This window comes from Topomyia yanbarensis, chromosome 1 (genome assembly GCF_030247195.1).
Source record: "Topomyia yanbarensis strain Yona2022 chromosome 1, ASM3024719v1, whole genome shotgun sequence".
Taxonomy (NCBI): Eukaryota; Metazoa; Arthropoda; class Insecta; order Diptera; family Culicidae; genus Topomyia; species Topomyia yanbarensis.
This window is the reverse complement of record NC_080670.1, coordinates 23967834-23991931: the sequence shown is the minus strand read 5'-3', so window position 1 is coordinate 23991931 and position 24098 is coordinate 23967834. Positions and strand designations below refer to the sequence as shown.

The window sequence follows — 24098 nt, the reverse complement described above, 5'->3', positions numbered from 1 at the left end:
CGAAAAAATGGTTTACGGTGTACTTCATAACTTGTTTAATTAACTATTCGTAGCACTTTGAATTCAAAAATCCGATTTTCGCTGATAAATTGGGTAATATGGTAAAGTAAAAACAAAAATGATGAAAATTTTCTACAAAGCTCCTGTAGTTAACTGGAGAATGATGCGAATGCTCCCATACAGTTAACGTTATTGTTGTTTATTCAATAGGCAGCCAATTTTTTGCACATGGCCCATGCGATACTATTCTGTTATCATCATTTGACTATGCTGAAAAAAACTATTGAAACTATTAGAACCTTAAGTGAATTATTATAAATCGTAGAATTGTTCTTAGAGGTCAACCTGCAATGATATTTGGTAAGAATTTGAAATCACATTTATTAATTCACTTTATAGACTATAATTGTACCACATATCATCATTCGCCAATATATGACAACTCATTCTTTTCCTTTCTTCTCTACATCAGGTATTCTGTCTCCTCCGGGTCCATTTCTAACGCCAAGCCCATCGCCATCGATACCAGCAAGTCCACGGCTGCAGCCTTCGCCGTCACAGTCACCGTTTCAACAGCAACAACCACAGGAAGTTCTGTTGGTAACAAACAGTAGTATCGGCCACGTGACTTCGGAGCAAGTGAGTGTATCTCGTTCGCCGCGAAGGTTGTGAATTTAAACTAAAGGTTAATTCATTGCATTGTAGGATCGAAAAATCGGAATTACCAACCGACGACAGTCGTTCAATCAACAGCCTCAACAGCCGCAGCAACAACAACAGCTTAACAATAACAGTCCAAATGCTGGTACAGTGGTGTACCGTCCGAGTCCGACACAATCGCCGGCCGGAGCCGCGACATACAGTATTACGACCTTACCTGGCAACGAGTTCAATACAACACTAGTGGGCTCGAATAACATCTCGTTGCATAAGGTACAGTAAATGCAATTTATTAATTGACAAGCCTAAATTTTATTTCTGCTTTCAGAAGGGTCGAAAATCCTCTTCGACAACAGTAATTCATCAGCCGCAGTTGCTCCAACAACAACAACCACAACAGCACCAACAGCAGCAGCAGCAGCATACATTCATCCAGTCACATGTCACGCAAGGACATGGGACAACCATCGGTCCTCCTGTATGTAGCCCGAAAGCGGCGAAAAAAGCGCTGCAGCAACATATCCAGCAACATCAACAGCATCAGCAACAGCAACAACAGCATCAGCAACATCATCACCTCCATCAACAACAGCATCCAGCACAAACTGTGTCCTTTGTTGGGAGTCCTATCGCCAGTCCCAGTCCGATTGCCAGTCCAAACGGAGGGCAAATTCTGGTCACCACTAGTAGCCACGGTGGCTTGGGTGGCAGTATTATTGTGGGTAGTACGGGGCATTCGAATGCAAGTAGTACAGCTGGTCACGTTAGCTCAGGCGCATCTGCCACTGGATCAGCCCAGCTAAGACCGCCTACACCGCAACCTATCATTCAGCAAGTACGTTATTATCTCACAAACAGAAGCACGAGCTAGAGTTTTCAACCTTTGTTCTTATCTTTCAGTATCCTGTAATGGGCGCCGGCAATCAAATAGTGCAAATATTTCAAGGTTCTCAATTTATCACTCAACATCCGGCTGTTTCGCAGCATCAGCAGCAACCATCTTCTATCCAGGGACAACCGCAGCAGCTGCAAAATCGTCAAACGATCATATCGCATTCACCCCAACCCCAACACCTCAATCATCAGGCACTGCATACAACGCATCATAACCACCAGCAACAGCAGTACATACAACAGATCATAACATCCTCTCCGTCCTCCGGTTCAGCGTCTTCGTCACCAGCGTCGGTGTCTGTTTCGGGGAGTACTGCGTTCATCGGTGGACATGGCCAGAAACATCAGAAGGGTCCACAACAAATCTTGCCAAAACCAGTAACTCCTTCTGTATCTCCATCACCAGGGTCTGCTCACCAGAGCCCCCAGCAACAAATACAAGTTAGTTTCAACCCTACCTCTCTCAGTTACACCGGAAGCAAAACAGTAATGAGTCAACCGAAGACATCGATAGCGACGGTAATGAACCACATGCCGGCACAGCTGCATGTCACACAGACAGCCACTGGAGGGCAGTATTTGACACAGTCTGGTTCACACCAAGCTCAACAACAGTCTCACTCTAGTGCCGCCCAACAACCTCAACTGGTGGCAACACCACAAACAACGCCTACGGGTGCTACAACAGCTGCAGCTACTGCTTCCCAAAATAGTGGTTCAATTATCCTGCCGGCGGGGAATTTAAATGCACAACCTCTGCTACTCAACCAGATGCCAGTAATTGTGCAGCAGAACACCCCTCAGGGTGTACAACTAATCCTGCGACCTCCAACTCCGCAGCTTGCAGCGCCAAGTTTAGTGATTCACAATTCCAGACCACAACTACAGCAACAGCAGCCTCAGCAAGTGCTGCGGATATTAAACACCAACGCAGCAATGCAACTTGCGGCCGCTCCAACTTTCATAGTATCCTCTCAAGGTAACCTGGTACAGCAAAACATACCCGGACTGAAAACCAATCAAGGAGTTCCATTGACCCAAATACAGGGACTGTCGGGGCAAAGACAACCCCAGCAGCTAGCTGCTGCAATAAATCAACATTTGCTCAGTCAAGGAGTAGCTCAATTACAGAATCTACAGTTGAATGGGAATCTAACCCAGATCCAAGTGCCAAATGGACTGAACGGCCAATTGTTAACCTCGTTACCGGCCCAGTTCCAGCAAGGTATAGGTGGTTTCAGCTTACAGAATCAGAATATCAACCTGAATCAGCTTGGTAGTGCGAATTTTTCCCAACTAGCAGCGGCAGCGGCTGCTGCAAGTGGGGCTACCTTTACGTCCCCTCCCCCGACACCAGCCGTCCAATCATCGACTCAACCGGGAGAAATTGTTATGACTGGTCATCAAAACATTCAATTTGCTGCATCACAACCGAGCGGAACGATAACGGCAACGACAAATGTACCAAACCAACAAACGCCGCAAGGACAAATCATAACCAATTCATCTATGGATGGACAGCTACATACAACGCAAATTATTCCACCCGTATCCCAGGAATCAAACCGTCTACCGGCACCATTAATTACAACGCAAATCCCATCTCAACAACAACAGCAGTATTTCAGCGGTAATACTATAGCACAGCAGTCTCCAATGCAAATGCAACATCATCATCAGGTTCAACATAAGTTCGAAGTCGAGAAGCCGAAAAAGGAACGGAAGAGTAAAAAGAAAAAGACAACACAGCCTCCGATTGCCACTGCTGCCCCGATTATCGTAACACCAAGCGTACCAGTCTCATGCCAAGCTTCTACGGTTAGTGCTACGACGATCTCATCAACGCCGACCTCGGTGACGTATTCAGAACCGATGTCCTCTCCACCGACATCACCGACATTCGTCAATACACACACGTCAACCGGAAAACTGGATCTTGCTAATCTTATGAAAATTTCCGGTATTGGCATTGAGGATGACGATTTTATGGACGCAGACGAACAGCCGACCGCTCTGCCTCCACCGCCTCTAGTGCAGACAGCTGTACAAACACCCGCAGAATACGCCAATATTGTGATACCGAACGAATCCGTTCCCAAGGAGTTAATGTCACCACCACCGGCTCCACCGGTACCAGCAGCAACCACCGACATAATGATCACCATTCCAGCTAGTGCCGCTGGCTCCAATCTTGACTTTCCCTATACGATCTCAATCCCAACTTCCGGGTTGGAAGGACAAGATGCTCAAATCAAGACCACGGTATCAAACGAACCACCAATTCCAAAACCGCCAACTCCTCAGTCACATCCGGTTCCTTCAACTCAACCACAGCACCATCAAGAACATCCTCCATTTATGATCACAATTGATCCATCCGGTGATCCCAACTCTGCCCAACCGTACACGATCTCCATCCCTCGGCTTTCCAGTGGCAATGCGGAAGACACCAAAATAGTTAGTATTGCAACGGTGGCACCAACTCAGACAATTTCAACCGCGACTAGTAACACGGCACCAATTACCACTCCGCAAAATACAATTTGCGTCAACAGCTTGATGAACAACGTCCTGAGCACACAGATGACACCGACGCTACAAAGTCAAATAAATGAAATTCAAAATCAGCTAATCCAGGCAGCCACTTCAACAGCTCCTGTTTTTTCTACTGCTGTCCTAAGCCAACACTACACTACAGTGAGCCAACCGATGCTGACCACTTCAACAAGTTTTAGCTCTCCGATTGTAACGGCAACTTTAACCTCCCCAGTAACCACCTCGATGGTGATATCGCCCAGTAAAACTACGGTAACACCCACCAAAAAGAAATCTGGCGGTGGCAAGAAAAACGGCAAGAAAATGGTCGATAAAACGCTAGACACGATCAACGCAAATGTTCCGACGCAAATTGGCAACATTCAGATCTCACAGATCGATGGTACGACAATAAACAACAACAAAACCACGAAAGGAATGATTAACAATCAGATACAAATCACCCCCATTCTCGATAACAAAACCTCTGGCCAACAGTTCCAAGTTGGAACTTTACCACATGTTCCAGCTCCAGTAAATCCTTCATTGCCAGTTCAACTACAGCCACAACCTGTTCCAACGATGGTAACTCAACAACAATCTCAACCTTCAAGCCAGCAAGTGATGCAACCGGCACCAGTACAACCACAACCACCACAGCCACCGCCACCTGTACATCATCAGCCGCCGCAACAACCGTCGGCTCAAGGCATACTTTCACAATTGACCGGGGCGTTAAGCCTCTCGTTGGGCGAGAATGGACATCTTATTTTGAAACACGATGTCAACAGTCCTCAGGACAGTCAGTCGCAAATGATTCTACAAGCAATTCTCTCCGGTGCCCTGGGAAATGTAAGTTTGGTGAATGAACCGTCGAAACTTTTGCCACCAGTTGCGCCCACGACGCATATGAATCACCAACATCATCATTTAGCACCAGTGATTCAGCATACTCCTAAAACCGTAGCGACAGTTAGTGGCCAAATCCAACAAAGAAATGTAATTGTTACCAGTTCTCAGCATCAACCAACACCAACCGGACATGTTATACCGACATTCAGCTCCCAACCCAGTCACACGATGACGTCATCCAGCCCCATGCAAATAGTACAGCAGGCGCCTCCACAACTGGTTCAACAACAACAACAACAACAACAGACTCTTGGTCACACGCACACAACTGGTGTGACGCAAAGTCTAAAGGAAGTCAGAAAACAGCACGAACCACAAATCGATGCTCATCCGACAATTCAGCATCAACCACCTCAACAACAGACGGTCGTCATCAATTCGAATGCACCGAAATTTGTAGAGCTTCCCAAAGTTGCACCAAATCAGCAACTGTTCTCCCTGAATACACTGACAAATCAAATTACTCAGTTAAGCCCTGGTCAAACAACGGCAGCTCTAGGACCCATGGAACGGCTTTTGATCGTACCGACCGGGATCAATGCCCAACAGTTAGCTCAATGTATGCTACAAGGTCAGATACACTTTAACAATGTTGGAAACGTTACGCAATCCAGTGAACCGAAACCACCACCACAAGCTTTACCTCCACCTCAACCACAACCACAGCAGACCCAGCCTCACATGCCTCAATTTCATCAACAGCAACAAGTTGTTATTCAAAACAATCAACATTTTAAACCAACGCCAATGCCAGTGATAACCAATAAGGCGATTAATCCGGTAAAACCGGAGAAACCGAAACGAAGTCGAGCAAAGAAAGCAGACAAACAGCCGACCAAAACACCAAGCTTAGTGAAAGTGAACCCGGTGGGCAGTGGACTTCCACAAAACGTCATACTTCAACCAGGACAGCACGCTCAACCGATCCTGGCTGAGGATGGCACGAAAATTGGAACAAAGATCGTTGGTACAGTGAATCCGAATAATTTTGTGTCGAATCCACCGCCGGCACAACCACCGCCGGTAGCACAGGTTCAACCACAGCAACAGCATCAGCAGATACATATCGGTAGTGGTGGCAGTAAAACAACAATGATGACTAAACCAGTCCCAGGAGCTATCAATTCTGTTAGCGGAACAACCCAGTGCAATAATCTTATTGTGAATAACGCCGGTAACACGGCGGTTACCGGTACGAATACTCGATACGACAGCACTAGTAACCTTAGCATCAACAGCAACAACAGCAGCATCAGTAGCAGTAGTAATAGTAGTAGTAGCAGCAGTGTAAATGTGTGTGTTCAACCGAATAATGTTATCAGTGGTAGTAGCATAAGTAGTAGCAATAGTAAAAAAGGAAAGATAAGCCATACTTCCCAGCTCCCTTCGTCGCAGCCGATGCTGAATCCAATGCCACCGCTAGTAAGTGTCAATTCTGGCGGACCACTAATGACCGGTTCCAGTGTCGGAACGCCCAGTGTCGTGCCAAGGGTTCAAACTATTCAGTTAACGCCCCAGAAACAACAACTATTGAAAAACGTCCAGCACCAAATACAGCAACTTTCGGCAAAACTACAGAATAAAAATTTACTGGCCACACTAACCATTCCGGCGGACTTTGATCCCACGAATCCAATCTTCAATAAACCACTGCCCGTACTAACCAACATTCAAAGCATGACGGATTCCGAAATAACGCAAGCACTGCAGCGATTATTTATCGAACAACAGAAAATTTTGGCCACAGGGAAAATCATTCCAACGATACCAGCCGGGCATGCTCTAGCGGTTGCTGCCGCAAATGTACCTCCTCCTCCTCCTCCACCAGCACCTATCACAGGAACAACTCCCGGAGGTGCCATAATAAGCAGCGAACCAAAGCCTCAACAAGCAATCGTATCACCAATAACTGTAACGCCAACTTCGGCAAATGCTGCTATGTACCAAGGTGGTGCTAACATGCAAACTATTCCGTCACCAATTCAGATCAGTTCACCGCAGGTAGCCAAACAGGATATTATCATTCCGGCTTCTTCAGTTTCAAATTGTGCCAGTTCGATTGTCACTAGTTGCAGTCCATCAATGTCCATCACTATAACCAATAGCATGCAAGCACAGCATACCAAGGGAGCCCCCACGAAACTGCCAGGAACACCAGCGACTTCGATAATTCCGATCAGCTCAGCACTTCCATCCAACACGACAGTAACGTGCGCCCAACAGCCCCAGACAGTCGGGCAGTCGATCATAAAAATCAACTCAAAGCAGCCAATGCAGCATCAATCTCAACCGCACCATCCGCAGCATCAAATTATTTTGAACAATAAAAATATCACACTAACGAGTACTCAAACTGGCATTCCCATGCCCTCGTTGGTTCCTACACAACCACAGCAATCACATTCAATGAGCGTGACCAAGATCGAAGTACCCCCAACACCCCCACCATCGCTGTTATCCACACAGCACCAAACAAATACGCCAGTTCCACCACCCCTCGTCCCTACATCTATGTCAATGTCCCATCCGAGTAAATCTTACTCTGGTCAATCAATTGTCATAGTGAGTGGATCCCAAGCTATCCTCACCAACGCACTCCCTCAAAATGTGACAGGGGTGGCAACTACACCAAAGCCTTCGGTGATTTCAACATCTACCGGTGGCATCGTAGTTCAAGCAAATCCTTCCCTTCACATTCAGCTGCAGCAACCTCCACAACCGATGACCAACGTACCTCCGCCGTTAGTTACAATGGCTACACCAACAGCCCCAACTCCTACAGCAATCGTTTCAACGAACTCCAGCATACCTCATTTGGTAACGACAGCAACAATGCAACCGTCAACTGCAACCAGCATCAACACTTCTCCTGTGATCACATCGATTTTTAACAGCGGCCCGACTATTCCGGCACCCCCAGCCGTTACTGTCGCGGCACCGGCCACGCCAACGATTGTAACCACGACCATCCTGGGCAGCACCAAGCCGGTCGTAGTGCCGCGTTTAAGTTTGTGAGTGTGATATTGATCAAAGACAGCGATGTGTCTGACGGAAAGGCGCATCCCAAATCTGACACTAATCGGAGCTAACGTTTTGTTTTTTCGTTTTCTAGATTCGAACGTCAAATCTCGGTGGATCAAGATGCTTGCACCAGACCGGACACCAGTACGCCCTTCGGTGATAAGCAGGACGCGGTGAAACGGCTAATCCGTTACCACTGCATGTACGAGGAACGGTGTCAGGAGGATGAAGGGGAAGAGGATGTCTTCGAAGCAGCGGCTTTAGAGTTTCCCGTGATCTACAAGAATATGCTGAACAAGTACCAGTACTTGCTGATGCAGGAATCGATGGTAAGTGGAGTATGGTTGACGGAGTGTGTACCGGCGCGTGGATATATTGTATTTCTCTCTTTTCGATAACGCTTGGTACACTATACAAGCCTACTGAATGTTGCAACACTCTAACCAGTCTGAAAGCACGGACGGCAGGTTTATATCACGAGAGGGTTTGATTATTGCAGCATTAGGCACAATCTGTTAGGTTGCTTCTCATATTCCCTTTACAACTTTCCTAAAGCCAGGGCCAACTTTCAATTCAGGGTAAATATGAAAAGTCATCAAAATTCACACTTTTCAGTAAGGTTCTTCGGGGTGCGGATACAGGAAGCAAATTGGGACAAAGTTCCGCATCTGAGCTGCGTACGGCAAACGTGCGGAATTCGGCAAATATCTAGGATATTACCAATTTGAATACCGGAGGATCCCTAAAATGTACGGAGAATACACAAAACAAACCTGATCATCGGAGAGGGAAATGCCCAGGTATCAACGGGAATAATTGTTTTATTTAGTTATTGGAAAGGAGAGTCTCCACTCAACGATCATGAGCGGCTACATCGGAGTAAGAAGTGAGGGTACGACGAATACGTACTCGCGGAGACGAGACGAAAATTAGTATGATATTTACTTGAGTTAGCTTCAGCAATTCACGACTCGTATCTCACTAGATCAATGTATCTACAGTAACAACATGATACACTTTGTTGATCATGGTAACAGTTTGGTCAGATCCGCATCTTTGTGGGACACGGTGTAATCAACGTAAGCCTACATGATTTTGCTCCTGGTACACTTGATAGAGCAATCTGCAGATTAAAGGCGATGCTTGGATGAATTTATTCCCCATTGGGAAGAGTTCGGGTGGTGAGAATGCGACTAAAATGCTTCATTTCTGTAACCCTGGAACATGGTACCCCTCCATTCACAGACCATACGGTGCATTTATGGCTAACAAACTGCTCCGTGTCAGTTCTGTAAAAAATCTGCTAGGTATGGAAAACAGTACGTGGAAAGACAAAAACACCAGTCACAACCAACAAAAACATCCAGACTTCATGCCCAAAAGTAAAACCCAGACAATTGATCAGCCAGCAACAATAGCTAAAGCGCAATCCAATATTGAATCAGCAACGACTACATCCAGTACTTCTGTAGTAGCAAAACCGCGCCGCCAAACATGGTCAGAACAGCTGAGAAGAATGCTGCACGACCGTTGTCAGCAAATCGAAGAAGCATATCAAACCGTGACTGTGATGTTCAAGGCAACTACAGCGATGAAAGAATGGACAAAAGCGACACCCAATGACGATTCATTCGATCCTTAGGCTCCGCGAAGCACTTAAACAAACGAACTACATAACAAAATTTGGAGATATCACCATTACCAATAAGAATTGAGAATGATTGACAAACCTTGGATCCACCATGTCAAACGAAGTACGGAGTTCAAAAACAGTAAGGCCGATGGCAATAACGGAATCTCGTTCGAGCTTCTAAAATTCGTCGCCGACAGTATGAAGCAATCCATTGATACCTTGATGATCTGGATGGAAGCAGAAATACCTTTGGATTGGTTGGATGGTATCCTATTCTGTTTAACAAAACGCATCACTTGGCTGAATTGTTTGAAGGTGAATACCAAAATGGACGATTAACAACAGACCAGATATTAATCCTGCGTTATATCTCGGACAAATTTCGGAAATACGACTAGTGGACTGACCCTCCGTTTGTGATTTCAAATTGATTCTTGGCATTGCTGATGCAGTTGACATGGGAGTGCTCGGAAGCCGATACGGTACATGACCGGAAGGCGTCTATCAGTGAAGCACTCGATCGGCGTACCCAACTCAAGTATCTTGTTGATGACTTTCGGAGAGCACAGTGGGAAATAGAAGACAGTCAATCCGATCTAGACGCAATCGCACAATTTTCGGGAGGGATTCACTAGCAAGTACTACTGTGCGAAAGATTGCCTGGAACATTACATACCGCAGCTACAAGAGAATGAGTTGGAAATAGTTTCCACAACTAGTGGAAGAACGGCCTATCAGGATTTGAAAGTGGTAATGAAAATGCTTGTGGAAACATAGCGCGCGATAATGTTACGGAACCAACTTGGAGGAAGGGGTAAAGCAGCAGAAGGAGAACAGGTATCGAAACGTTCACCTTGTACACCTGTCAAACTTCCACCGATCAATGTGCCGACATTTAACGGCGAAAGAAAATATTGGAGGTCGTTTAAGGACATATGAAACAACATATGAAGATGCAGTAGCTGGGTGTCTACCTGGAAAGCAACGCAAAAAGGTTCGTCAGCTCATATCCGATTTCGGATGCCTACTATACTACCGCTATACGCATGTCCAATGTGTATAGGGAATCCCATAGAACATGGAACATTTATGCGTATAGTGGCAGTATAGGGAAGCGTAAGTGACGTAAACTTCTACAATAAAAAAGTACACAGTGTTCGCTCTTATTCGGGAGTTTGTGGAACAAAAGGCGATAGTTGCAGCTATTTCCAGCAACCTTCAGAACCTGGTCTCTATTTCTGATAACGTAGGACGTCAGCTGAATGCACTCCGAGATGAGTTACAACACTCGTGATCCTTGGATTGTCCACCTTCTCTTGAAAAAATGGACAAGGAATCCCGTTCCTTGTGGGCACAAAGCATCATCGATATGGGGAATCTGTCGTTCGACGAGTTTTTGAAATTTTTGGATGATCGACGCAATGCTTTGGAAACGTGTACGGCGTTTTCTAAAAAGGCTGATGGAGGGAAGGTTTTATCAAAGAAGCAGTCGCAAATGGAGAAGAAATTGCAGTATTTGTACCCTGTAATTGTGAAAATATTGGATTCGGCGTGATTCAAATTGAGAAAATGGATTGCGAACTGTTTAGAGCTACTACGGAACGAAACGGAAGACGAGCAGTTTTTGACGGCGTGAAATGGACCAATCAACCAAATGCAGTCAAGGCCTGGAGAAGACGCATTCTCTTTCAAGGTCAACCTGTCTTCAAACTCTAAATACTAAGCATCAACTGCTACCAGATTCGTCGAATTTTTTTGATCCGTTTGGTTGACTGACTTTTGTGATTATATGCAAAACTCTGTTTTAAGGCTTAGTGATATTTCCTAGGATGATCCGCTGCATCCCACAGTAGAGGCTACGTAGACAGACAACAAGAGACAACTTCAAATAACAATCGCCTTTCTCGCTTTGCAGCGAATTAAAATGGAAAAGTAGAATTGCATGATTTTTCAGATGCATCAGAGGTGGCATACAATGCGGTAGCGTACACCCAAGCAAAGGATATGGAAGGGAATATTATTGTGACTCACTTGGTGGCTAAAACAAGGGTGGCACCAATCAAGCAAGTGTCTGTACCGCGAAGGGAGTTCAATGCGGCGGTACTACTTGCAGAACTGATGGAACGGATAACAAACGCACTTGTTCGTTTAGAGGTGGAAATTAGGGTATGGACAGACAGCTCTATTGTTCTTAAATGGTTTTTTGCTCAACCTCGCAACTGGCAAACTTACTACCACGCGAACGATGCAGGAATTCACGACATCCCTGTGGATTGTACGTCACGCGGTAACACTCCAGAAGAGCTTCTCACACTCAAGCATGTGATTGACGATAATCAGTTGTAGGAAACTTGCAAGGTAAGATTAATTCAAGTGAGGGTTAACAACATTCGGAGCAAGTACGACATTGAGTGGTTGTTACATGACCGGCGATCGAGCTACATGTTCATCATTGATGTGCTGGCGCTAAAAAAGGTGGCATTTGAATCATCGCTGACACCAAGCGAACTATACCAAGCCATGGCACAAGCTGTTCAGCATGTCGCTTTCGAACTACGGCTTATTCAGAAGAGTGAAGAAGTGCCATTTAGACCACTAGCTGGTATTTTTTGGATGGTGCGGGAACATCAAGTGTAGGGGGCTACCTCCAACACGGAGCTTACTCGTATGACATTCAACACCCGATCATGCTTTCACGTGATGGTCGCGTGATTGAACTCTTGTTGCAAGATTTACGGACAATACTGGATGGTCGGACTTCGCACAACTGTACCGTGAACCGTTAACTGTTGTGCTCGCTGTGTAAGACTCAAAATGGGAAAATGGCAAATCAACTGATAAATGGGAAAATGGCAAATCAACTGATAATCCACGTCGGCGTGGACTACGCAGGGCATCTACCTTCAAGTAAAGTAGGAAAAAGAGTGGTCCGAGATGGCTTCCTTGCGGGATACGTGACGTAACATAGTAGCCGTTGCATATATTCACGCTAAGCTGACGGCTTGCAACGCGTTGCAACGGAAGAGTTTGGCCTTCGCCAATTTGGCGATGGCGATATCGCGATTGATTTTGTCGAAAGCGGTGGATAGATAGATGTAGATAGCATCGGTTTGCAAACCGTCCTCGAGCTCTTCAAAGATGAAAGAAGTTAACGACCGGTCCATAACATCTAGCTCGAAAAGTTTCGATACTTCGTCTAATGCGGAAATCCCTTTTCCCGTTTCCTATGAGCCGGGAAACATCTACCTGGAAAGCAACGCAAAAAGGTTCGTCAGCTCATATCCGATTTCGGATGCCTACTATACTACCGCTATACGCATGTCCAATGTGTATAGGGAATCCCATAGAACATGGAACATTTATGCGTATAGTGGCAGTATAGGGAAGCGTAAGTGACGTAAACTTCTACAATAAAAAAGTACACAGTGTTCGCTCTTATTCGGGAGTTTGTGGAACAAAAGGCGATAGTTGCAGCTATTTCCAGCAACCTTCAGAACCTGGTCTCTATTTCTGATGACGTAGGACGTCAGCTGAATGCACTCCGAGATGAGTTACAACACTCGTGATCCTTGGATTGTCCACCTTCTCTTGAAAAAATGGACAAGGAATCCCGTTCCTTGTGGGCACAAAGCATCATCGATATGGGGAATCTGTCGTTCGACGAGTTTTTGAAATTTTTGGATGATCGACGCAATGCTTTGGAAACGTGTACGGCGTTTTCTAAAAAGGCTGATGGAGGGAAGGTTTTATCAAAGAAGCAGTCGCAAATGGAGAAGAAATTGCAGTATTTGTACCCTGTAATTGTGAAAATATTGGATTCGGCGTGATTCAAATTGAGAAAATGGATTGCGAACTGTTTAGAGCTACTACGGAACGAAACGGAAGACGAGCAGTTTTTGACGGCGTGAAATGGACCAATCAACCAAATGCAGTCAAGGCCTGGAGAAGACGCATTCTCTTTCAAGGTCAACCTGTCTTCAAACTCTAAATACTAAGCATCAACTGCTACCAGATTCGTCGAATTTTTTTGATCCGTTTGGTTGACTGACTTTTGTGATTATATGCAAAACTCTGTTTTAAGGCTTAGTGATATTTCCTAGGATGATCCGCTGCATCCCACAGTAGAGGCTACGTAGACAGACAACAAGAGACAACTTCAAATAACAATCGCCTTTCTCGCTTTGCAGCGAATTAAAATGGAAAAGTAGAATTGCATGATTTTTCAGATGCATCAGAGGTGGCATACAATGCGGTAGCGTACACCCAAGCAAAGGATATGGAAGGGAATATTATTGTGACTCACTTGGTGGCTAAAACAAGGGTGGCACCAATCAAGCAAGTGTCTGTACCGCGAAGGGAGTTCAATGCGGCGGTACTACTTGCAGAACTGATGGAACGGATAACAAACGCACTTGTTCGTTTAGAGGTGGAAATTAGGGTATGGACAGACAGCTCTATTGTTCTTAAATGGTTTTTTGCTCAACCTCGCAACTGGCAAACTTACTACCACGCGAACGATGCGGGAATTCACGGCAACCCTGCGGATTGTACGTCACGCGGTCACACTCCAGAAGAGCTCCAGAAGAGCAGAAGAAGCATGTGATTGACGATAATCAGTTGAAGGAAGCTTCCAAGATAAGGTTAATTCAAGTGAGGGTTAACAACATTCGGAGCAAGTACGACATTGAGTGGTTGTTACATGACCGGCGATCGAGCTACATTGTCATCATTCATGTGCTGGCATAGGTGTATCGATTGATTCAGGCACTAAAAAGGGTGGAATTTGATCAATTGCTGACACCAAGCGAACTATACCTAGCCATGGCACAAGCGGCCCAGCATGTCGCTTTCGAACGGGAACTACGTCTTATTTAGAAGGGTGAGAAAGTCCCATTTAGACCACTAGCTGGTATTTTTTGGATGGTGCCGGAACATCATGTGCAGGAGGGCACCTCCAATACGGAGCTTACTCGTATGACATTCAACACTCGATCATGCTTTCACGTGATGGTCGCGTGATTGAACTCTTGTTGCAAGATTTACGGACAATACTGGATGGTCGGACTTCGCACAACTGTACCGTGAACCGTTAACTGTTGTGCTCGCTGTGTAAGACTCAAGGGAAAATGGCAAATCAACTGATAAGAAGCTTCCCTGTTTTGCGTGTGATTGTATCTCGAGTATTTACTCACGTTGGCGTGGACTACGCAGGGCATTTACCTTGAGATCATCCGCGTACGATAAGCGCAGTTTGCTTAGCCTGCAATTCACATCGTTGAAGTAAAGTAGGAAAAAGTGTGGTCCGAGATGGCTTCCTTGCGGGATGCGTGACGTAACATAGTAGCCGTTGAATATATTCACGCTAAGCTGACGGCTAGCAACGGAAGAGTTTGGCCTTCGCCAATTTGGCGATGGCGATATCGCGATTGATTTTGTCGAAAGCGGTGGATACATAGATGGATGTAGCATCGGTTTGCAAACCGTCCTCGAGCCCTTCAAAGATGAAAGAAGTTAACGACCGGTCCATAACAACTAGCTCGAAAAGTTCCGATACTGCGTCTAATGCGGAAATCCCTTTTCCCGTTTCCTATGAGCCGGGAAACATTACGATTGATAGCGACAAGTTAAATAATCGACAAAGTGATTCGGCTAGGCATGAAATACATGTTTTCAAATGTACAGGTGGAATGTTATCCGGGCCAGGAGAAGATGGTGATCCTAGTCTTTTTAAAAGCTGAGGTAATATGTAAATTACTCACTTTAAGCTCATATATTCAAGTTAAGGTACAATACTGGTAGCGTTGGCAATCTGGTCCGCCAATAAGGTTTTGGAGACAAACACGCTGGATTTGGTGGTGAACAATTTACAAATACTTTGCAAATTATCCCCAACTTCTACATCTAAAAGCATCGTCGAAGGTAAAGCGCTTTCATTTCGCTAGTCATTCACATATCTCCAGAAAGATTTCGGGTGCGATTGTCGGAATGTTGCTAAAATTTCTTACAAAATTCAAAACTTTTTGAGCGACTTAGTGGAATGTCACAATTAATCCTGTTAAGACAAATGTCTTCCGTTTAATTCCACTATAGAAATAGATTTCTAGAGTGGAATTAAACGGAAGATATCTGTCTTATAAGGATTAATAAAGGAATGTAGCTGTTTTATGTGTGGATCGGTAGTTCCTTTATGGTTCCATCTAAAAACGGATAATAGGATAAAAAATGACGCCTGGCTTCAATTTACATATACATATTTCCATAGGTCACAAGGGTCAGAAGCTCCCACTAACAAATCTTTTTTTTTTTGGTTATCTTCCACAGCGCCACGTCCGCACGACCGAACTGATGATGGTGGATCGAATGCTCATCTCGGACGTGAAAGAAGAAATCCTTCAGATGCAGCTAAACATCAATGAGCTGCTGAACCCCATGGTTAACGAGATGCATCTGGGTGTGGAACCGCAGCAACAGGAATTGTGGCTCCAGCAACAATCGCATGCTACCGGTGAGGAAGATAGCAAAGTTAAAAAAGAGGAGATCCCATTCGATCCATGTGCTGAGCAGGCGGTGGCGGCGGCAGCAGCGTCTTTTACAGCTGTTGGTGCTGCGACCATCAAGGAAGAGAATATCAAACTTGAAACAAGTGCAACAGACGAGCTGGTGGCGTATCGGCATCAGAGCGGGCAAAATTCGCACTTTAGTCAGCAGCATTCGATGCCGGCGGTGAGAAGTAAAGCGGTACGGACTTCGTCGGATTTGTTCAAAAAAGAAATGGACAGCTTCGATGATATAGAAAGTGAGATTACTCCTAGTTTCATCATGAAGAAATGTGATAGTGGAAAAGGCCAGCCGACAGCCGCCTCACAGGCTCAGCCACCACCGCCACCGTCGTTGAGTTACTTTAATCACGTCGGTGAGAATCAGTGTCCAGGTGGAACCAGCGGTAGTAAGAATGATGACGCAAAATCCACCGAACAGTACGACGAATGGTTGTGCATTCAGAAGGAACTCAACTATCTGACGGAGGAACGAAGAGGGAATGTTTCGAAAAGTGTGAAGAGTCCGGAGGAGGAGATTATCGAGAAGCAACTGGATGATCTCTTTAATCCGTCGAGTGAGGAGAAGGATGGCGATGTTAGTCGTAGCCAAGTAGATTCTCCACTGGCGGATTTTTTCAATGCTCAACAGCACGATTCGGGTGTAGGTGGAAGTGCGGGTGGATCAAGTGTGCCTTCGGACAAATCAGTAGAAAACCGATTGGAAGCTTTGTTCGGCGGAACGCCTCTGCACAACAGAAGCTCCGAGGATAACTCACCCGAGGGAGTAGTGGAAAAGCAAGATGATTTGATCGAAACACGACTGGAGGCCTTGTTCCAGGGTGGCGAAAGTGCGCTGGATAATGCGAGCTTTTTGCATAAATCTAACAACTTTGAGATGATCCAGGCACAGTTGAGTCAGAAGCGCCACTGGAGTTCATCGGAATGTGATTGGGATGATGGGGAAAACTCGGGAAAGAGACAGTGTTTACCGGAAAATAATAGGGATCAGAACGACGATCATCGTTGGTTGCTGGAATGTGCTCAGAATCAAAACCAACCTCTCGCGGATCACAGTTCGGGCGATATCCGGGCTCAAACGCAGACTCAGCAAGGTGTCGATGCAATCACCGCAGGTAACAATCATATTATTAACGATAATGGTGGTGGTAATCGACATGTACCTAGCACTAACACTAGTAATAGCGGCAGCACAACTAACTCGAAACGCACCTCCTGGAATGGTGATATTCTACTCGCTTCTGCGACCGGTGATCTGGATATGCTTGATACTAACCTCAGTCTTAGTCTGAATAATCTTAACAGCATGTGTGGGACGGTGGGTATGTTGACAAACGAGGTTCCTTCTGCTCATCATGGTCCACTTTCGGATCATAAATCGTCCAAAAATTGTTTCCACTCGCCGGTTCTCGGCGGTGAAAACTGTGATGACACTAATCTGATTGGCGATCTTGGCACCGGTGGTGGTCTTAGTAACTCTAGTCACTCTCATAATCATGGCGGCAAACTAAATTATCTTGACCGTGAACTTCTAGGGTTGGATGGACCGAACGACGGTTCCAAGCTGCCTCACCATCATCTTCATCAGCTATCTTCTCATGTGGCGTCGAACGATTTGCAGCATCAGTTAAATCACATCAACTTTGATGCTAGTGGTCATCCTACGCTGAACTTCGAGGAAGACATCAGCAGACAGGTTCAAAATGCTATCGACTCCATCCTGAATCTGCAGAGCAACGAAACCGAGGCCGCGCTGCACTTTCCACTGGATCAATCTTTTCTGACGGATAGTCCTCAAACCATGCAACGGCCTCCATCGTCGAACAAACGACGATATCATCTAATCAACCGTCTCGATGACATCAGTGACTGTCTCGGTTCGGCAATGGAGGAAGGTGGCGATAATGCCAGTAGTCACCATCATTCCCATCTTAACAATCACCATCTGAACCACGTGATACATCATCAACAGACAGTTCATTTGCACCACCTGCATCATCTTAACAACAACCATCACAACCCAACGGGTACGGTACAGGTGGACAGTAGCAGCAGCAGCAGTAGTAGTACCAGTAGTAACAGCAGTACTGGCGGTGGTGGAGATCCACCGGTTAAAACTATTATCAAATCTTGACAACTTACGAGCGTCGGAGGACCACTACCACCATCCGCAAACGGAGTGGTAATAGTCAACGCACCTTCCGAAGCAACGGCAACGACAGTGGCGGTGTAGGTAGGGTGTGCTGCGGGAAAAGTTGAGTTTACGGCAGGCCGGTTTACAATGTACGGGTAGGTTTTAGTAATGTCGATTGTGATTCTTAAAAAGTTTTATCAATTGTGAATCTTAAAGTTTTACCTTGAATAGTTATTTTGCCTCACGGCAAGGGGGAGCAGTATTCAGCAGGAATATTTTAAATGAAATTTAACGAATATTTTTACAATCCACGATTTGTTTTTTTTTTTTTTTAATTATCGGTGAGGTCCATAGTTTCCGAATTTATAGCGTAAATGGGGTTAAAAATGAGCTGGTTGTTTCAATGATTTTAGTGGTGAAGTGATATCTTGGATATCGTGACTTCACAAACGTTGTACGCAACTCAACGGGGTACGATCCCTTATCCCACACATAGATTTAGGAATGTTCCTAACTCGGAAAACAAGGCGAATGACCGCATGATTAAAACCTCTGTAATCGAAACAAAACAAAATGTACTTGGAATCGCTAGTCTATGTATCCCAAGAGGTTCTATCACATTCGCCCGAATGACATTCGCCCGAAAGTCATTTACCCGAATGACGTTCGCCCGAAAACCATTTACCAGAATGGACCATTTACCCGAATGTCATTAACCCGAATGGACCATTTACCCGAATGCCATCAACCCGAATGGACCACTCGCCCGAATGTCATTAACCCGAATACCACATTCACTCATAAGCATAATATAAAATGGGTCATTGTCTAGTTTACTGACTTTAGTGATAGAAGTCCGACTTTAATGCGGTTTTTTGCCAAAAGGATGTATTTTAACCTAAATAAACCAAATCCGAGCGGGAAATGTAAAATCTTTAACCAAAGTTTGATAAACTGAACAATAACAGGTGAGCTTATACAGCAGAGCTAGTCTGATGCGGCTTGGCCGCATATCCGAGGCCAAGGATCCGAAGCGGCGCAAAGCCGCTGAGGTTCCGTTGGACGAGGCGTTGATCCACCCGTCGCCGGAGTTATAAGCAAACCTGTGATCCTCTTGTTTGCCCGGTTTACTCAAACATAGGGGCTATAGCTAGTTTAAAGCCGACTGAGCGGCAGCGAAGTCGGACAGTGCCCCAGAAAGCGATGTGGCGTAGCCACATTAGTCAACCGTACACTGACCAATGTGGCTATGCGATATCGCTTTTAGGTGTACTATCCGACGTCACTGAGGTTCTGTTGCCAACGCCACAAATGCTCTTCAGGTGCTGATGCATATAGGACGCAGTTGTCAGCTCGAGCGGTGAAATCTTGTGATAAACCGGACAAAATAATAAGAAATCTTTCGGAAACACCATCGATCGAGGTAAATATATATTTAGATGTTCCGTTAACGAATTGAATCAACTAAATTAATAATTATATCTTGCATGGTGGAAGTCCATTTGGTACAACACCGTTAGTAAATAGTAGCTCATAAATGTTATGTGGCGAAGCTAGTGTGATGCGGCTTTGCGACAATTAACGAGGTGGAGGAACCGAAGCGGAGGTCCCTACTCGGCAAACCTGTGATCCATTGGTATGCTTGGTTTACTGAAATATAGGGGTTGATTCCTTCTTTAAATATGAGCAGTTCTTTGAGTTTGTATACCAAATAGCCCTCGCAATCAAACCGGTGATCCACTTGTTTGCCCGGTTTACTCACACTTAGGGATTGATTCCTTCTTTTAAACATGAGCAGCTCTTTTCCCACAATTAGGAGTTTATTGCTTCTTTCAAACATAACAAATCCTTGGATCTGCATGCCAAATAAGTTTGCAAAGAAACTGTTGATCCACTCGTCTGCCCGGTATACTCAAACATAAGGGTTGATTCCTTCTTTTAAAACAAGAGCAATTTCTTGAATCTATATACCAAATAGCTCTACGTAATATTGGATTTCGAGACAGGATGATTCTTCCACCTAATTCACGGATGATTCTTCCATCTAAACCAAAGTTTTTTCAGAAAAATAAAACAACTTGGTCTTCAGACAAAATATTCGGAAGATCACAGAATACAACTAATGTACAAACAAGTTGTTGCCTTGGCTTTCTTACCCCATCAAGGTATTCCAATGGCACTCGAAGAATTGAGGAAAAGTTGTCCAAAGGCTCTCGACGATTTTTTGTATTACATTAGTAAAAATTGTATTTTTGGTAGGAAGGAAACTAATCAAAAAGTTTCGCGATAACCCTTCTTTGCCCCCCGCTTCGTGGTCAGTTTTCGAAAATGTATCGACAAAGATTCCTAGAACCATCAATAATGTAGAAGACTAACACAAGAAATGAAACGGTTTGTTCAGCCGTGGAAATTCTATGGTGTGTTGAAGCAGTTGCAGCTTGAAGAGAAAAACCCTAGTACGTATTTTACGTACGTTTTACGTACACTACAAGCGGTACCAACAGCTAAAAAGTCTAAAAAGAACTCACGAAAGGATCTAAAACTGGAAACCCTAGTTAAATCATACAAACCAGGTGATTGGATTAACTATTTGACTGGTATAGCTTTAGTGTTAATTTCTTCATAGCATCAAATGTAATAAAATTTGTATTTCATCTTAATAAATTAATTTTTTTCGATTGACATTTCGATGTTTTTCGGGTATATGGAATTCGGGCGAATGGCATTCGGGTTTATGTTGCATTCGGGCGAATGTCTTTCGGGTGTTCGTGGCATTCGGGTGAATGACATTCGGGTTTATGTGACATTCGGGCAAATGTCCTTCGGGTAAATGGCTTTCGGGCGAATGTCATTCGGGCGAACGTGACAGAATCATCCCAAGAGTACCCCCATTCTTTTCGTATTTGCCTTCTTTAAATCATCTCATAACTAGCATCACTTGTCTATGGAACTTATTATGCGCGGCGTGTGACTTGAGGTGACTAACGTGACTTTACGTGACTTTTTTCACTCGATTCTCACAGTTGACTCGGGTGAGGTGAGATTCTCCATTGCGGTTAAATGGGCGTCTCACGTCACCCGATGCGACTCTTCAGAATTGGGTGAGAAAATTCACGTAGAGTGAGGTGAGATTAGTCGTCTCACGTCACACGCCGCGCAGAATGAGGCCGTATATTTTTGCTAGTTTGAATAATGTGTTGGTCTTCGGGTAACGGTTGCGCTAAAAAGTAATTTATGATACTTGTTTGATGGTACAGAGGAAATGCGCTGATCTCATAAATCTGTTTTCAGCATCGGAGCATTAGTCTTGCATTTGTTTCATATGCGGAATAACCGACTGCGAAGGCTGTTGAAGCAAAAGTTTACAAATCTTCAATGGTATTGTAGTACAACCCGTTGTTACTGCATGGGTGTTTGCAAAGGGAAGATAACCGTACAGGTTGTGATTGAAAACTTGAGACAAATAAAAAACATTTTTCAAAAATTGTTATTCGCATATGGAGGGTCTGTTCAATTTTTCCTGATGTGGTAAAATTTGATCGGTTGGAAAATATTCCTCTCGTTTCCTAGTACAAGAAATTAAAACGTTACCACCAAGTAGGGACAGAATCTAGTACTGTACTGACCCAGTGATGAAAACCTTGGATCGAACACTAGATTATATGCGAATTCACAATTCGGAATCTAGAAATGGTTTAAATGAAAAAAAAAAACCTTTACACCAGAGGTAAGCTGTTTTTAATGGGTATATTTTGTTTATTTTATAAGCAACGAGAAGTTTCCTGGAGCTAAGATTCTTTCAGTCTCTTTTTTCAGAAAGCATAAAACCTCCTTATCTTTTGTACCAATATATGGATATCCACAACGGCCAGTTGTTTTTACGAACAAATTTGATTTTTATGCATAGTACTACTTATGATCGGAAGTCAGTCCCATAAAGATAGGAATCCCGTAGAAAAGGGGACAAATATGTGATCATGGGCAGAGTAGTAGTTTATCCATCGAAGCGTGTCCACAAAACCTATCATGGCAGCGGTGCTTGTATTATTAACATAAACCTAACGATAAATGAAAATCCAGCGTTTCATAATACATGTTCGATGCGACATACATAACATTCAAGACCTTTAGTTGATAAAGCCACCTATAGAACCAAACCCAACCGTACCAATAACGACAAAAACTGTACCATACTAGTTGCGGATTATTCTCTCCACCGAGTAGTAGTACGCAGAACAAAAATACACAACAAAACGTGAAACCGGTCGAGATAAACAGAAATGAAGAGACAAACGTTGATAAGTGTCAGATATGTAACTGTAAATATAGTAAATAACTAATAGTACAGTTAGGCTAATCATGCTACTTTAGGAAGGGGTTTAAATTGTCTCGATAATCGCACGCTGTACATAAAACCAAATATCTCGGAGATGGTGTACAGTTTTAAACTAACGATTAACTTAACTCATTAGACAAGTAAACTTTTCGCTGCTCTACTCTCACGCGGATTGCACCCAACAAAATGATGCTAACCTAAGCTTGAAACAAATACCGACGGAATTTAAGAATGAGTGAGCAACAAGAAGAAAAAAAACCCGCAAGATAGACACCGAATAACTTATTCAAAACCACATGAAACAAATCAAAGCGGGCAGCAGTAAGCTACAATTATACTATATGAACAGTAGAATCTAAGAACTTTTAGCTTTTAAGAGGTGAACAGTAATAAAAACGAAACGTTTTAAATCTTTGAAGCAAGATTTTAAAAGCTACATGCGCACTGATAAAATGTGAGCGAACTAAAACTAAAGAGTGAAAATAAGACATGAAAATATATGGTTAAATTTACTCCTCCGTTGTTACACGGATATAAACAACACAACTTTAAGTTTATGAAGACTTTTTGCTTTACCTTCCCTGACTAACGTCGAAGGGACTGTGACAACAAAGTAAACTAATTGTAGAGATTTTATAAGAGTGAAAACGATATTACGTAAGTAGGTAATTTAGTTTTGTATTATTTTCAAAGCTGATTTATTTAATATTTATATAAAAATAGCTCCGGAAACAGCAAACAAACTTACAAAGCAAATAAACGGAGATTGACAGTGGTTGATTCTATTTGTAGTTTTTTTTTCTTTCGACGCGTGCCCACTGCCCAACCAAATTAAAGGCGCACTCAAAGAGCTGCGGTTCGAACCAACAATAGAAGATTTACATGCAAACAGAAAACAAATGTATAAATAAATACACTAAAGTTGAGCTAGTGAAATTGATTGATCTACATCAGTACTACCGCTTAAAGTACGAATATGTTAGAAAGTATCTTCTCTGCGTATTGGTTCGTATTATAATTTTTCGTCCGTATTAGATATATTGAGGTGAATTAAACGATTAGTGAGATTTGCGAGCGACAGGATAAAGTTTCTGCAAACCATTGATCATGTATAAAGAGAAAATGTTTAACGAAAATTGAAAATTACTATAAAATAACAATAAAACAGATTTTTATTCAATTTTTCGACAATGAGTTACAATGATCCGAAATACCTAATTAAGGTCTGACTGTCTTTCAGCCTTCGAACCGTGCCCGTTGGAAAACAAATTACTTAAACTACGAAAGAATAGTCTCATCTTGTGAGCTGCTTGGATACCGTTATAAAGAAAAGGTAAGTACCGCTATTATATTTCTTGGTTCTCCTACTAACGTGCACTGGACAACAAGTTAAGATGGATGTCGAAACAGAATCGA

At 43.9% G+C, this 24098-nt stretch overlaps 1 protein-coding gene across 5 annotated transcripts in view; it reads left to right on the top strand.

Moving 5' to 3' along the window:
* The window catches only part of LOC131677102 (mucin-2), a 130109-nt gene extending 106244 nt beyond the window's left edge, over positions 1 to 23865 (top strand). The window contains exons 3-9 of one of the 5 annotated variants that reach the window (XR_009303283.1): positions 473 to 639; positions 706 to 933; positions 989 to 1495; positions 1561 to 8012; positions 8114 to 8351; positions 15977 to 18955; positions 21230 to 23865. Coding sequence is in view for 4 of the 5 variants with exons in the window: in XM_058956696.1 (XP_058812679.1) it covers positions 351 to 360; positions 473 to 639; positions 706 to 933; positions 989 to 1495; positions 1561 to 8012; positions 8114 to 8351; positions 15977 to 18346 (9972 nt within the window). In the remaining variant the exon portion in view is untranslated. Of the gene's footprint in view, positions 1 to 115; positions 361 to 472; positions 640 to 705; positions 934 to 988; positions 1496 to 1560; positions 8013 to 8113; positions 8352 to 15976 lie in introns of those variants that run through there. The other 4 variants (XM_058956697.1, XM_058956696.1, XM_058956694.1 and 1 more) reach the window with 4 other exon arrangements.
* The last annotated feature ends 233 nt before the right edge of the window (positions 23866 to 24098 follow it).